Source organism: Epinephelus moara, chromosome 21, assembly GCF_006386435.1.
Source record: "Epinephelus moara isolate mb chromosome 21, YSFRI_EMoa_1.0, whole genome shotgun sequence".
NCBI classification, from domain to species: Eukaryota; Metazoa; Chordata; class Actinopteri; order Perciformes; family Serranidae; genus Epinephelus; species Epinephelus moara.
Window position 1 is genome coordinate 21,275,860 of NC_065526.1, and position 15,892 is coordinate 21,291,751.

Consider the following 15,892-nt stretch of genomic DNA (forward strand, 5'->3'; position numbering starts at 1 on the left):
CAGAATACGTACTGTGGAGTATGCATGCAATTGGGACAAACTATTGTGCCTTGAAATTTGACCCTCTTGCTAAATGTTATCACTTAACGTTACCTTGGAGATACAAAACGTCATTTGCCGAACCCGCCAGAGATGGAGCTCAACCTGGAGAGCTCTGCTGTTACTTTTCCATATATATGTAGTTTTAACCTCAGATTCTGACATGCAGTATTATGTTATGACAGTAAAATTCCATACAAATTTCTCTGTCATTGTTGTTTTCAGTCATGTCTTTTTGGTGTTGGTTATCTTTATCATTATTTTGTTCACTTGAACAATTTATATTCCTGTTGTTACTGTATATTAGACTGGTCATCCGTCACTTGAAAGCACTGTCATCTGTCATTGCGGCTTCTGACAGCTGTCACTGAGCTGTCATCTGAGTGCTGCTCAGTCAGTTGATGAATCTTCCAGTGTGCAGAGGATTGTGGGTAAGAATAGCCAGAAAAACTGTGGAATGCGACTGGATGCAGAGTAGGACATCCTTGTATTTTTGGCATACTGCATTTGATATACTATGTTATTGGGCCATACTAAATCTTTTTCTGGCGTACCAAATTCAGTCAGGAGAGACTTGTTCTGAGAGAAAAGAATATTTATTTACATGTGCACATAAGTATGAGAAATGTGAAAAGTCTCTGGCAATTAGAGCGCATCGTGATGTCATCTATTCCAGGAGGGTGGTAAAGACGTAGTGGTGATGGTGATGAGATGAGATAAAGAGGGAGCTGAGGATCTGGGTGTGAAGAGGAGTGGGCTTTTGATGAGCTTGTCCTGGGCTCTGGATAAGGTGGCTGGAGGTGAATGGGGTGAAGGAGGGTGCGACACTTCCACCTAAAATGACAGCTGACAGGAGCAGAGAGGAGAACAGATTTAAAGTTTGGCAGCAGCGAGCGACATGAATGACTGAAGGAGATTGTGGCAAAGTTTAGGACTTTGGGAACACCCATAGTCAGCCGATTGGTGGAAGTGGTGCGAGTGGGATAGAGAGAGAATTGTGAATGGATATACCATAAAGAAAGTCCTCCTGATTGAACCCACACTAATCTTAAATAGTATGATTGTATGGATATTGGAACATACAGTTGATTTTCTTAGCCGTAAATACAACATTGCAGCCTATGGATTGTCATGTTGCATGAGTGTATGTAGTGACAGAACAGGTAGTTTGTGTGTATATCTAGTGAAACAGGTTGCCTGCTTACTTTATGCCCTCTGTTGTGCCCCAATAGCTTCAATATTTCCCTCCACTGACTGGCACTTCCTGAACATCCTGTTTATTTTCTGGTGACAAATACAGTGCAAAGGGAATGTTTTAGGAAATGTACAATCCCTGTGCCTCCTGTCACAGCTGATGGCTACAAACCTGAAAAGGTGTTAAGAGTTTCCCCTGGCGATGCATTTCAAAATATAAATCCAGAAGTGTGAAAGAAAGTGTCGGCGCTCGGGTGAAACGGGGGAAAAAGTTCCCAAAATGTTTGCTTCATGTCTCACTTACAGATGCATCTGTCACGGCATTTCCCCTTTGTGGACTGTGTGTTAGTGTCTTTGCATGGATGTTTCCCATGTTGTGATAAATGTAGCACTGCGGAAAGCCAGAGAGCTGAATTTGTGCTGTGAAGTATTTGAAAATGTCTCTTAAGGGCACCAGTCCATATTTAAGTTATGAGTTCACAGAGCTTGTAGTTTGTCAAGAACTGAGGAGTGAGATGATCACAGCAACAAATTAAAACAAGAAAGTGTCATTAGCATTAAAATGTATTCTCTCTACATGTGCAAATATGAAATAGAAATGGCAGGCTGTTAAGTTTTATGTTTTTCTCTGTCGGTCTTCTTCCTCTCTTTTTGAGGTCAGTTGATTCCGTATATATATTTTAATATTGTATTAAAAGCTTTGGTGAATCAACATTTTAAATTCTGGTTGAAGGGGTGCGAGAAACATTCTGCTCTTTTATTTTGTACCCAGCTCTTATGTGAAAACTTGCCGAAACATCAAGATGCTCTGTAGAGTTTGTGCACAAAGTTGTCACATTCAACACAGTCAACATCAGCATGCAAGACGAGTATGCTGCGTTTCTTTGAAAAAGATCAGATATACAGAACTGTGTGAGTGAAGTGAGTTGAGTTTAAAAGTTTAACAAATGCCAACACAAGTTACCAGAGCCAAAAGATAAGATAAGATAAGATATCTAAAACTGCAATGATACCAACAAAATTCCTTAAAATCCTTATAATTGAGAAACTGCTGACAGCAAATGTTTTTACTTCATAAATAACTCAAAATTGTCATTGATTTATATGTTGTCTTTCAGCTAATCAGTTCATTTACTGGTGGTTTCAGCACTAATGGAGCACCATCCAGGTCTCACCTCCAACTCGTCAAATATTGATGCCTGGTCAGTCAGATATGGATCCACAGAGGCACCCTTGGGCAGCGGCATTTTTTGAGGCTCTTTGAAACTGCCATGGTATGAAGAGCAAGACAGTCCGCACAGGGCAGGTGGGAGGGGAGGTGGATGGGTTAAATAACTATGGACTTTCACCGGGGAGACAGCTGTTTGTGTCCTGTGTGGAACCAAAAGTAACAGCATAGTGTGCCAGTATGTGTAGTGATACATTATGTTAGTAACAAACATACTTGTTTTAAGCCAAATGAGTTCAGTCAAGGACTAGGTGTTACAATCCCTTGATGCACACACTTGAGACTATGAGTGGGTGTGAAAGTGCTGTTTGGGGGTTTAGGTTAAGGTTAGATGGAGTATGAAAGAGTATAGTTAGATAGAAAAGTAAGTAGGAGCATAGCGAGGGCAGAGCCAAGGAGAGACGTCTGTACAGACTGAACTCTCCCCCGCTCGACCAGGCTGTACACTGTAGCTCCCACTAGTCCCTCATTTTGATAAGGGGAGGGGAGGGTAGAAGAGAGAAGAAACTAACAGGAGAAAAACGTACCTAAGTTTACTTGAGGTGGAGTTTAACAGGTCAATTGTTGTTGCACGTACTTGCGATTTATGAGTGATAGTTGGAGCCACACTGGGGGAGGGGATGGGGGTTTAGGGAGGGTAAAAACTTCATTGGGGTCATCAGGTGGGTACCCTGGTGTTTCAGTGATGGGCCCACAACACCTCCAGAGGGATAATGGGCATCACTTTTTCTAAACCCAACCACATACTTTTGCCTATAAAAACCAGGAAATAAGCCTAAAAGTTTTTTTTTTTACCTACGTTCTTATTTTATTTTGAAAAGAGACTTTGCATTTAACAACCTCTCATACTGCTGCTAAGGGTGCTTCGATGTGTCCATATCTGACACCAAGGGCCACTGACCAAGCGTCTGTATTTGATGTGTGGGGAATGAGAATGTGTTGGACACACTTGTTACTTCAAGCAGGCTCTGTTGCTTTTGCTAACTGATTAGCCGATTTATTCATGCCCCACAACCACTGGCTGTTTGGCCGTCAGCTAACTAGTTAAATCCAAATATATTCATAAAGTTTTACAATGTGACCATTATAATATGACACCTCTCACTATTACTTAATAGTTATTAATAGGGCTGCCCTCGACTAAGAATTTTCCTAGTCAACCAATAGTCATCATTTAGGGCCATTAGTCGACCAGTCGGCTGCATGTTTACGATATTAGTTTAATTATTAAATGATATATTGTGGGCGGGGCAACACTATGGTTTGAGTTGAAGGTGTGAGAAAGAATAGTATCAGTAACATTGTTAACACTGTGCTACATTACAGAGAAATACAAACCGTACTAATGAACCTTCATTAATATAGGCCTATATTTTATCTACAAGTGCACGTCACACACTGAGCGAGCCGCCTGTTAATGACGCTGTGGGCTAATGGGCATGTAGCTACTTCCATGTTTCAGATGATACGTCATGTTTGTAGTCGACCAATGAAGATGAGTTTACATATCACCTTGGGTTCGTCCTTCATCTTCTCAAAATGATCGCACACTTTGGATTTCCTGCCCAACATGTTATTAACTAGCCTGTGGAATAACCACAGGTACCAGCCCTGGAAATTAACCTGACTCCTGTCTGACTGCTGAGCGTGGCCACTTCCTGTGTCTGTCCTTTCAAATTTAATTCCCGCATCGTCTGGTCATATAGGATTTGATTTATTTTGACAAGGCGCAGCTCCTAATAGAGTTTCACGTTTGTCTGTTTTTTTTTTTAATCTTCTGCGACTAAGTGACCAATGAAATCTTGCAGACTAATGACCTTTCTGGCTGACTAATGTTTGGTCGACTATTAGGGGGCAGCCCTAGTTACTAATGTCTTCTTGGAAAATTGATAAGAATAGCTTGACCTTTTGTCTTTTTCTATGCTTTAATTATTGTACGGTTGTAACAAATTAAAATTTGGTGACAGTACAAGGCTAACTGTCTACTGGACTCAGCTTCATATTTAGCATACAGATGTTGAAGTAGTATCAATCTTATTGTCTGTCAGCAAGATAGCAAGCCATTGATTTCCCAAAATGTCAAACCTTTAATTATCCTTTTTCACTTGTACATTTTGAAGTGCATCATTTATATCAAGTTTAATTAAATCATTTGTGATAGGTTTTTTAAATTGGTAATGAATGCTCGCTTTGGTGAGGTGTCACCCTCACCTCTTGATCCCTCCAGCTCACTTTGACGATATCCCTTTTCACAATTTCTCCCTTGCAGTATTATAATCAATCCACAAGCCACTGAACAATGAGCACGGTTGTTAACCTCCGTGACAGAGGCTGCACATAGAGATTAGTGAGCCCACTGCTCTCTGTGGTAGGGGAGACACGGAAATCCTTACACATGACAAAGATTGGCCACATTGGGACATAACTCTGGTTTAATTTAGATGAAACTAGGAGGCATGACAAAGTACTGTGTCCTTGATTGGTTTAAGTTGTACCTTTAGCCACAGTCTTCCTCTTCATCGTTGCTATTGTTGTTACTAATCTCTCTTGCCCTGCCCTTCTTTGGTCGTGGTCTGGACTGTCCAGTCTTTGTTCTGCTCATTTGGAAACAGCCTTGAAACTTAATAGAGATGGAAAAGGGCAGTTGTATTCCACTTCACATATTTTCATAGCGTTTCTCTGGGGTTTCCTTGGCAGACATGATATGATTGGAGACTGTTATGAAATTTATTGCTGTTGTTAAAAAGGGAGTTACAAGGATCCTTGAATAAACTGGTTACATAATGGGTCTATTTCTCACTGTCGCTGTGGCCATCTCTGTCTTCTCCTCTCTCTCCTTGGTCTCTCTCATCATGACTTACAAGCTTCAGAGACTTCATAGACTCATTCCTGACTTTGCTGGTGACATTTGCATATTAAGTTAAAAATGAACACTTGGTACTGCCATGTACACAACTGCAATGAGATGTCCCTGAGAGAGACAGGAAATAAGGGAGACAGGAGCAAGTGAGAGACAAGAGATTTCCTCTGCACTGCTTTATTGTCTTTTGTTTCGGTCTGCTGACCTTTTTCAAGACAAAAAAAAAAAAAATGGAATCCCAAGACAGTACTTGTTGTCTTGAGAAAAGTCAGCTGAGCGAAATGTCAGCAAATAAAGAGGCTCAGGTGCAGGTGGATTTAGTCCTTGTGGGCTTCGTTTTCATATCTCACATGAGAGAAAAAGCACTGACGTGTGTTATATCTACATTGATCTCTGATAAGTCCTGTGCAGCTGGTCATCCGCAGCAAAATAGGATCTCAATCCTGTCTGCGGATTTATTTCTTCTGTGTCTCTGCTGCTGATTTTTAGCATTGCCACCCCGTGTTGCACTATCACATGGTTCAACACCTGCTAGACACCGAGGACTACCCGCTTGCCCCTGAGCTCTGTAGTTGAAGCAGAAAATGGGGCAAGACTCTTCTGTCTGTCTGACTGATTATCTGTCTGCCTGCCTCACTACATGTCATGAATTCGCTCCTGATACATTACATGCCAGCCTGTTTAGTCACTGGAGAGCAGCATGGCTGGGAAATAAATCCTGACCTGCACAAGCATTATGGTGCGACTGGTGTGCGGTGTCCCGGTCAGCAGAAATCCATCTCATTAACTAGCAAGTTTCTTACACACACATACACACACACACATCCCTTGAGGCGCAGTCTTGGCAGTATCAACTTTGCTGCCCACAGACAAAAGACAGACAGAAAAAGGCAGCTAACTTTCTGGACAGACAGCAGACATCAGCTCAGTCACCAAGCATATGTTTCAATTTCCTACATTTTGCCTCAAGAAGAAACAGGAAATCACCTAACCAGTCAAGCACAGATCTGAGGTTATGTGGCATTTTACCTTAGTGGGTTTTGCTGTTATTGGAGAGTTTAAGAGTTGTACTTCTGTTGTGAGAAGCATTTTTTGTACAATTAATGCTGTACTATGGAAAGTATTAACTCGTTTGCTTAAATTAAATAAGCTGCTGTCTAAATACAAGCAGATGTAAAATAGTCAATGATTTGGATCCATCAAAATTAAAACATGTTGCGCGACTCTTTGCCAGAACACAAAGCTTTATCCACCAAATGTTTTCAGCTATCTTGTCTTCCTAAGTGCGTCTAAAGATGTTTCTAGTTTCCTTTATACACAGTTCATAGATCAGTCATCTGACTTACAGTATAGATCACCATATACACTCAGTATACAAAAGAAAATAATCATCTTTTAAAAATACTCTTATACTAAACACCATGACTACACCTAATGAATGCAGACATTCACAAGATCATTTAAATCAAAACCTGCAATATAACAACCGACTTTTGAGATTTTTCTTTAAGAAACGCAAGCATTCATCTTAAACCATTATTGGGAAAAAAAGTTCAATCTTCTTTTTTGATACAAAGCAACAAATACTGTTTCTTTAAACATTTTTCAAAACAGTAGCCTTTACTTGAATTATTTTTTTTTTATATCTCTTCAAGAGGAAACTTTTCAACTTCCTTCCCCTAGCATTCCCAAAGACAACGGAATAGCTGTCCGTTTTCCTCGGAGCCCAGCAACTACCAACAACACATGACACGCTGCATTTTGTTTTCTACAGTTACTTCGGCTTTTCCACTGTCCACCATTTCCATCCATGGGGATAGTAGTCGCAAAGAACTTGCATTGATACTCTGTCATAACTGGGTATAGCTACTGATAGCTATCAAAAGCGCTATCCTCTGTATCCCTGTTTTGGTTTCACTATCACCGGCCCACATCCGTTGTTCCATAAATCAAGCCTTTATTTTCCTGTTAGATCGTACCTGGTGAAGGACAGAATTGCATAGTGAAAGCGAGGCTCATATGCTACCAGTCTAAATGCAGATGGTGGCATTATTCTGTAGCCATTGCATTGTGAAATCAACGATTACTTCTTAATGATAAGTCAAAGCAAAAAACGATATTTTCAGTTTAATACTTGTAGATTGCCATAACAAATTTTAAGATAACCTTTCTAGCTTTGACTTAACCGATCCACCCTTTAACTAGACTTGAAAATATCCTAAAAACATTCCTGGAAACTGGAAACAACCATAGATACCACGTAGATGCAAGCACCAACTTGAATTAAAACATGAAACTTTGATTTTAATCAGAAGCTGTCTGATCACAGAATAAGCAAGCTATGAATAATTGAATGCCAGCCTTTGGTAGTTAACAACATTATAAAATACTTGCTGCTACAGACAAACTTTTGTTTGTACCAGAAAACATTGGAGGTTTGATATCGACCCCAGTTTAACAGTATTTTGCAAAAGATTCAGGCCAGGTCATGGAATCATATATATATATATATATATATATATATATATATATATATATATGTGAACAAAAATGAGCAGAAAATAATAAAATAAATCATTAAAAGACATTAAAGTAAGCAGTCTGAATCTAAAGATAGTATAAGCTCATGTTTCTGGCTGATGGGCCAATTTCCAGGGGATATCTGTGATGTTAACCGGAGACACCTTCATTAGATATCCATAGTTTTCCAATTATCAGCATTAATATTTCAACATTTATCACTCGCTCTCTTTGTTTCTCTTTGTCTCTGTTTGTTTTCATGAGACTGTCTGGTGTCGGTCAGTGTTTTTATCGTCCGCTTCAGCCTCATCTTCTTCTTTTCTCTCACTGATTGCAAAAGCCATAAACCTACAATAAGCATCGCCTGTGGGAAAACTCTAAGTGCCCCCTGTTTCTCTCCTTTGCTCATACGTTCACTGCATTGTGTATTCCCACTTGCCGGCTCACTCCATCATAAATGCTTTTTAAACCACTTGACTGGAAAATTGACTTGGCATGTCAATTCGGCTGAACGGCCCAAGTCAGAGCTTTTTGTTTGTCTGAATCTGTAGATGCTTTTGTTGTTGGCTCTGTTTCTGTCAAAGTCTCATGTGTACTTCTTCTCCTGCCGAGAATGAACTTCTTAATTTATTTCACCGCTCTTCAACCGGGCGTATCGAATAAGAACAAGGTCACCGAATACTTTAAACATCATTGGTTTTCCTCTGGCATTTTAAGTTTGTTTTTACACAGCGAAGTCACTGTATTCAGTGAAAATGCACAGCTATAATTTATTGCACTTTACCTGCATTGGTTTGAGGAAGTAGTCGAAACATTTACAGCATTCAGCTTTCCTTTTCGTTTATTTGATATCACATTTAACATTTGGCTTCATCATAATGTATTCTTTCCGTTGTCTTTCATTTTCCATCAGGTGCCTGAGACTTTCCTGGATAAGTCTGTCTGAGTCTGACTGATCCCACAAGAAGAGGACATCTCTACTGAGCCATCAGCAGACCCTCAACACTACACTGATGAATGTTTGTCGGCAGCTACCACTACGCCATCACTCGGATCACTTATCATTTGGAAGTTTTAAGCAAACGTTGGACTAATAGGTTGTTGCTTGACGAACCGGACTGGCTTTCAACATCGGAATATCACACGGGTGCAGCAACAACTTGACTCTGGGATAGTGTCTAACTCAACATATGATCACATGCCCATATCAGCAAAGATTTATCTGCAATCGAGGCCTTATGTCTTAGATTACACTGAACTTATTTGCTGTATCTACAGTTAAGTCCGTCAGTGAATAGGTTCCTGGATCATCTCACTCAGGGATTGAGGCTGATTAAAACATTTCAGTACTTTTGTCATGCAGGAAATCTGGGTACGCACCAGAAACAAGCTGGCATCTCAGACTTCAGGTGTAGCTGACTGTGTAGCCTCCCTGCCCTCATCAATGACCCCATGACCCCTGCAGAAGTCAGATAGTCCGGTATCAGCTAACCACATGTCCTTATCAGAAATTTAATAGCAGCCGTCAGGATGAGCGCATGTCCGTAGCCACGCAACGCCAGCGTTGTCGAGGCTGGCGGACATCTTCCTCGGCCATGACCCGGCTGATGTTGGGCCGGACTCTGGAGCGCATCTGTAAAGGCGTCCTGCTGCTCTGCCTGCTCCACTTCCTCATCATGATGATCCTGTACTTCGACGTTTACACGCAGCGCTTCGACCTCTTCAGCCGCTTCAACAACGGCCGCAACGGATCAAGGAATAACGCCAGCGGAGCAGCAGGGAATGGACACCATTATTACTATTACAACCTTTCCAGGCCCAACGCCACGCTAGCCAGCTACCTGGCCACAGGGGAGCAGCTGGTGCCGAGTGCGCAGCCTGAGACCAATCAGACACCTTCTCCCAAACCGCTGCCACCGTGCCCCGAGAACCCGCCCGGCCTTGGTGAGTAGTAATGCCAAAGGGTCCGTTTTCACCCCACTTTCCAACTGCTGTAAAGAAAGAGTCATACATCAAAATAATCCAGTGGATTCGATTTTTGGTTTTTGAACAATATGTAAAATGTCTACAATCGGAAAATCAACACAACACAAAAGGGTTATTTTCAGTCAAAAAGTAACGGAGATGACAGCTACATACGCTTTCTTGAGTTACAACAGTCCCGTAAACTGTGAACTGTGGCACTGGGTAGCCTGAGCCGCAATGCATTTTGGGGTGGTTGAGTATTTCCAGTAAGGTCACATCTCATACACAGAAATTCTTGCTAATCTGGTATACATCCAGGTATTTCTCGCAAACACAAAATTTCCAAACTTATTTAGTTCTAGTCTTACTTGGTATGAACAGTATGTTCACTTGCAATTTTGAACACAGCCCATATGTGCACTTGCCACAGTTTACCAAACTGTCGTGACTCCAGGTGTCTCTTGATTTAATGTGTGTGTAGCTGTCTCCAGCTATCTCATTTTAAATTTAAGGGTTGCATCTTTTTTTCGTGTCATGTTTGTTGACGAGACCTTATGAGGTTATGAGTTGATGGAGTGTCAAACTTACTTGATCCAGTCTGTCCCTGCCGTGTAACGATAGCTAGCCAGCAGACTGCAGATATCACGCCGGTGTCTCGCCGAAACAAAAATGTCAGGTGCAGATGTGAAGCAGACGTTAGCAGACTCCTCTGCTGTTTCTGTGCTGAAACGGATCATTAAGGTGACACTGATGGTCCACAGCTGTATGGGATAACATGTTTTTTTGTACTCATGACAGCCTTGCACGTGTGGCAGGTCTTTGTATTATTCTTGCTTAACAGTCTTTGTCCTTGTGTCTGGTGCTTTGAGTACAATATGTTCAGGCTCTTGTGTCATTTTAAACAAACACCACAGTCATCTGCTGCTATTCTAAACTCATATTATAGCTCATTATAGTTTATATACTCGTATATAAGATTTGATCTGCATGAGTGATCTTGAAATGTGATTTTTTTTTCAGTTTAATCTATACTTTTCTTGCCTAATCACCTCTTCAGATAACATATTTGTTTGATTTGTTTATCCAGCCTGTTTGTTGTATTTGTTGTTGGGGCCGGTACACACTGTACGCCCGATAACGGAGGATTTGCACTTCATTGATCAGTGTAATGAATAGGGGAGATGAGACCTTGATCTGAGCTCCAAGCTAGAGAGCACTATTTTATATTTGGTAAATAAATGCATCTCCGGTCTTATTCCAATTAGTGGGAGAGCGAGTGTAGCCGTAATTTTGTTTTTCCGGGTCAGTCCGCAACATAAAATGGATTTAATGTCAACGATTTACACTGTGGTATTTCAACCTTATAGACTCACAGCGGGGCTATTAGCAGAGATTCATGCAGCGAGACTTGAAAGCACACAGCAGCAGCAGCAGCAGCAGCACATGTACGCAGCAGAGCTTTGAGAATCTTCCTTTTGTGCTTTCGTTTTCTTAAAAGAACACACAAGTTAGAATGAATAAATGAAGATGCTCAGAGCTGCAGCTGGTTGCAGGCGTCTTGTGAAGAAACTGTAGATGTTTTTTAAAGTTCGTTTAGTTGTAACAATTTTGAAGTTCTGCAGTTGTGAAACTTAAACTAAAATTATAGATACATTCACACACATCGGATAATCATCCTCGTATATAAAGATAGAAATCCGTACATCATGCAGATGTAGAGTCTGGACACATGATTAAATATTAAAGCAATGACTCATAAAGGGGTGGGGCTGCCCCCTGACAGTTGGATTTGAATCATCAGTCGGAGACCCCTCAGTCAACTGAGATTGACATTTTGGTCCCCAGATTTGCTGCCGAGTGAGCGCTCTTCACTTTCACACTGCTCTTTGGTACTGGCAGCTGTCCAGGGGAGGAGAGGCTTTGCCCTGTAAGACTATGAAATAGCGTTATCCTCCGCCTTCTGCTTAGAAGTGTTCACAACAGCCCAAAGCAACTTAATACGATACAGTCTCTGGCTTTTGTTTGATATCTAGTGTCTGCAAAAATTATTGGTGCGCATTTCTTAGTGCAGTTAGCTTGTTTACTATATAACGTGTGTGTTACTGTCCTGCTGAACACCACTCGAACTCTCAAACCGGCAACAAAGGGACGAATATTCACATTGAACAGCCGAATCTGATTCGACTCATTTTTCAGGCCTACAAACTGGTCGTACAGATTTTGGGATTACAATATGTAATATGAATTCACAGTTCCCCTGCACACTGGCATGCACACCTACCACCCACACACACACACAAACAAACACACACACTTCATTATCACTATCCATCCACCCAACAAATCAGAGGTTGATTGAGTCACACTAAGCCTCTGGTTTACCAAATCTATAATTACATAGTGGACACACACACACACACACACACACACACACACACACACACTCCACAGTTCTCAGATAATAGAGCTCAGAAGGGATGAACTAACAGCTCCTTTTTTCCACATTAGTCAGAGAGGCCTTGACCTGCATCATTATCCTGAGATGATCCTGATACCAGTGGGGTCAAAAACAAGACAAAACAAAACAAACCCTGCCAAATTATTTGGCCTGGACAGAATAGTTTGACAGATTAGGAAATACACTAAAATCACCTGTTTTTTTTTCCGAGAGCCGGATGAGAAGATCAGTAACATTATCCACTATCTGCCTGCTCATTATGAAGCTACAGCCAGAAGCCAGTTAGCTTAGCTTAGCTTAGCACAGAGATCTTGTGCTTCTTACACTTTGGTTGTTCAGATTAAACAAACAAGATATTATATGTTAATTAGGGAGTTTAACAAGTGCTGCTAGGTGGAATTTGTTGGCTTTGGTAAAAGCACAGACCAGCTGTTTCCCACTGTTTCCAGTCTTTATGCCAAGCTGCTGACTGTTGCTTCATATTTACTGTGCGGATATGAGAGTAGGGCTGGGCAATATATATTGATATTATATCTATATCATGACATGAGACTAGATATCGTCTTAGATTTTGGATTTTGTACTATCATTAAGTGTTGTCTTTTCCTGGTTTTAAAGGCTGCATTACAGCAACGTGATGTTTTTTTCTGAACCTCCCTTGCCTTCACGCACTTAGTCATTACATCCACCTTAGTGATGATTATTTATCAGAAATCTTATTGTGTAAATAAAATATTTTTTGAAAGCACCAATAGTCAGCCCTACAGTATTGTCGTGATATCAATATTGAGTAGGGGTGGGAATCACCAGAGGATCCACGATACGATATTATCACGATACTTAAGTCATGATACAATATTATTGTGATTTTAAATATGTTGCGATAAAGTATATTGTGATATATTGGGACTTATTACCTTTTTTCAACTGTGAATTATGCCCCAAAGGAAAACTTTGACAACATCTGTTTTATTTAATGAGATAAAGTTTTCAGTCTGTTCATCTCACTTCAGCCATTTTTTTTTTTCAGCAGCAAAATGTGTTTTAGTGGACTGAAAAAGCAATTAATTATATTATTTTTTTTTTATTTATTATTTTATTATAATTCATCTATAATTTATTTAAATTATTATTTATTATTTAATAAAGTTTAATTTGTATTTGTCATATTAATAATTTATGTAATTAAAAAAAACGATACTTGGCACCGTGTGACGATACAATATTGCCACACAAAAATATTGCGATACTTTGCTGTATCGATTTATTATTTATTTTTTTATTAATATTATGAAAATTGATTTTTAACATATCGCCCAGCCCTACATGAGAGTGGTTTTAGTAGTTTCATCCAACTCCAGACAAGAAAATATCAAGTTCCCAAACTGTTTATTTTAATATTTACTTTCAAGTTCACAAAGAACTCAGAACTGGATCTTCCTGTTTGTCAAGTTAACTACTTAAGCTGACTTTTGACTCTGCTGGACTTAACTTAACGCTTGCAGTGTACCTCAGGTTAGACTTTGCATCTGACCATGTTGGTACATGTTTTGCCTTTAGCTGACAAAGAGAGAAGGCAGGAAGCGAGGTGAGAGAGATGCAACAAAGATCCCGAGCCAGATGCAAACATCGCTGTCCATGGATGGCTCTTTAATCCACAGGCTCCCACGGTGCCTGCACATTGCTTTTGTTGCGCTTTAGTTGTCAATAATAAACCCTGCCCACATAATAAACAGCGAGAGAAAGGTGCTTATGATTTTTATCAGGCGCAGCTCTGGTTATCTCGCACCGATTTCTCTGTGTGCTCTGATGCTTAATGAGTAAAAGCAAATAAATAAATGTTCTGTTCAATTTTTTTAATTGCTGTTTTGTGATTACAGCTTTCCCCCTTCGGCTCATATTGCACCTTCACCATCTGGAAAATTCTTCTTGTTTTTTTTTTCCCCTATGTGCTCTGTGGTTTTTGCTTTCTAGAGGAGCTCGGACTGAGTCGTGAACCATTGATATTGTCGCCCTAAAAGATTGTGCTTGACAAATATATTGGATAATATATAGTCTGGATAATCACTATTAATTCACTCTGTCTGTCCTTCTCCCAGTGTGTTTTTGTTACTCATGTAGAGCCTATTACGGTTGCATGTAGTTGTTGATATAGCAGATTTATCTCCCTTTTGATGCTCAGCAACACTCTGCTGATGAAATGAAAACATGTTTCTTATTTTCTTCCACCTGTTCCATCTGTAAATGAGCTTTGTAAACTTAATCCCTGGCGAGTGCCATTGTGGCGGTGTCAACATTTTCTCTTCTTTCTCTCTTTTCTCTTTTTTTTAACTGATTGCTTTTCTCATTTGATAATGAGGTTTGTAACGTGCTTTGAAATTGGGAGTGAGAGATAAAGCTGTCAGGTTGATTTGTCTGAAGCTGAGGTTCGCTGATTCCATTATTTGGCCTGGAATTGGCTGTCACTGACTCTGGATTTGGCATTCACACCAGGCACAGGTGTACTCTTGTAGCTTATCTCTGCCTTTTCTCTGTGATGGAGTGGCTGCCTGGGGGCTGTAATGAGCAGGAAGGCAGAGAAAGACTGAGCGAGTCTGTTTTTCAGTCACAGGTGCAGAGAAAGGGAGAGAGAGATCTAATGGATGGTGGTATGATGGTTGGTATGAAGTGAGACAGACAGGGAGGCGGGGAGAGATGGAGTGAAGGAAGGAACAGCAGGTGGAGAGGTGAGGGGGTGTTAGGGAAAAAGAGAGAGAGACCTTGGATGGATGTACACACACACACACACACACACACACACACACACACACACACACACACATGAGAGTGTGAGAGAGAGAAACAAACAAACAAGCCCTTGGCTGTCCCAGAACACCAGCTGACAGGTGCTGCCTGTATGAGTGGCGAGCATCCACAGTTTATATCCTGGCTGCATGTGTGTGTGTGTGTGTTGTGTGTGAGCTGGCATGTGGGATATGCAAATCAGCTCTTCATCGAAAAAAAAAAGTAACCTAGGCATTGAGAAATTTTGCCAAAAGAAATGATCGTGTTTGGCGCTCAAAAGTCTCTCCTCAGTAAAAATGGAAAAAAAAAAACCCTGAAAAGTTTCATTTGTTATTATTTCAGCCCTGTCTGCTAGAAAGTAGTCGATCAATCAATCAAATATCCAAAAATTCATTGGCAGCTATTTTGATTATTAATCAACAGTTTTTAGTTTTTCTATTTTTTAAGCCAAATATCAAAATTTTAATTAGCTCCAGTTCCTCAGTTGTTAATATTTGCTGGTATTCTTTGTCTTCTCTGACAGTACACTGAATATCTTTCGGCTTTGGACTTCTGGTTGGGCAAAACTTGCAGATATGTCAGTTTGAGTTCTGGAAATTCTGGTAAAAATTTGTATTTTTATAATAAAAACTAGTCCATACCCATTGAGTGCACAGTTGGCCACGTACAGTTTCACATAGTGTGTGTTTGGGATACAGGTCATAGGAAATTGCAGATTAAATAGTCAACTGAACCCATTAAGGAGAGCAATGTATTCAGACAGAGTTTATGTGAATTTGATAGTACGATTGCTTTATTGAAAGTACAGTAGTACCATTGCCTATAGTGGGATAGTTAGTGGGCT

General features: G+C 40.4%; 1 protein-coding gene across 1 annotated transcript in view; it reads left to right on the forward strand.

The window, feature by feature from the left end:
• Positions 1-15,892, forward strand: part of b4galt2 (UDP-Gal:betaGlcNAc beta 1,4- galactosyltransferase, polypeptide 2) — a 270,223-nt gene that overhangs the window by 25,370 nt on the left and 228,961 nt on the right. The window contains exon 2 of the mRNA XM_050074739.1: positions 8,755-9,785. Within this exon, the coding sequence (XP_049930696.1) occupies positions 9,380-9,785 (406 nt within the window). The 5' untranslated portion in view covers positions 8,755-9,379. The remainder of the gene's footprint in view (positions 1-8,754; positions 9,786-15,892) is intronic.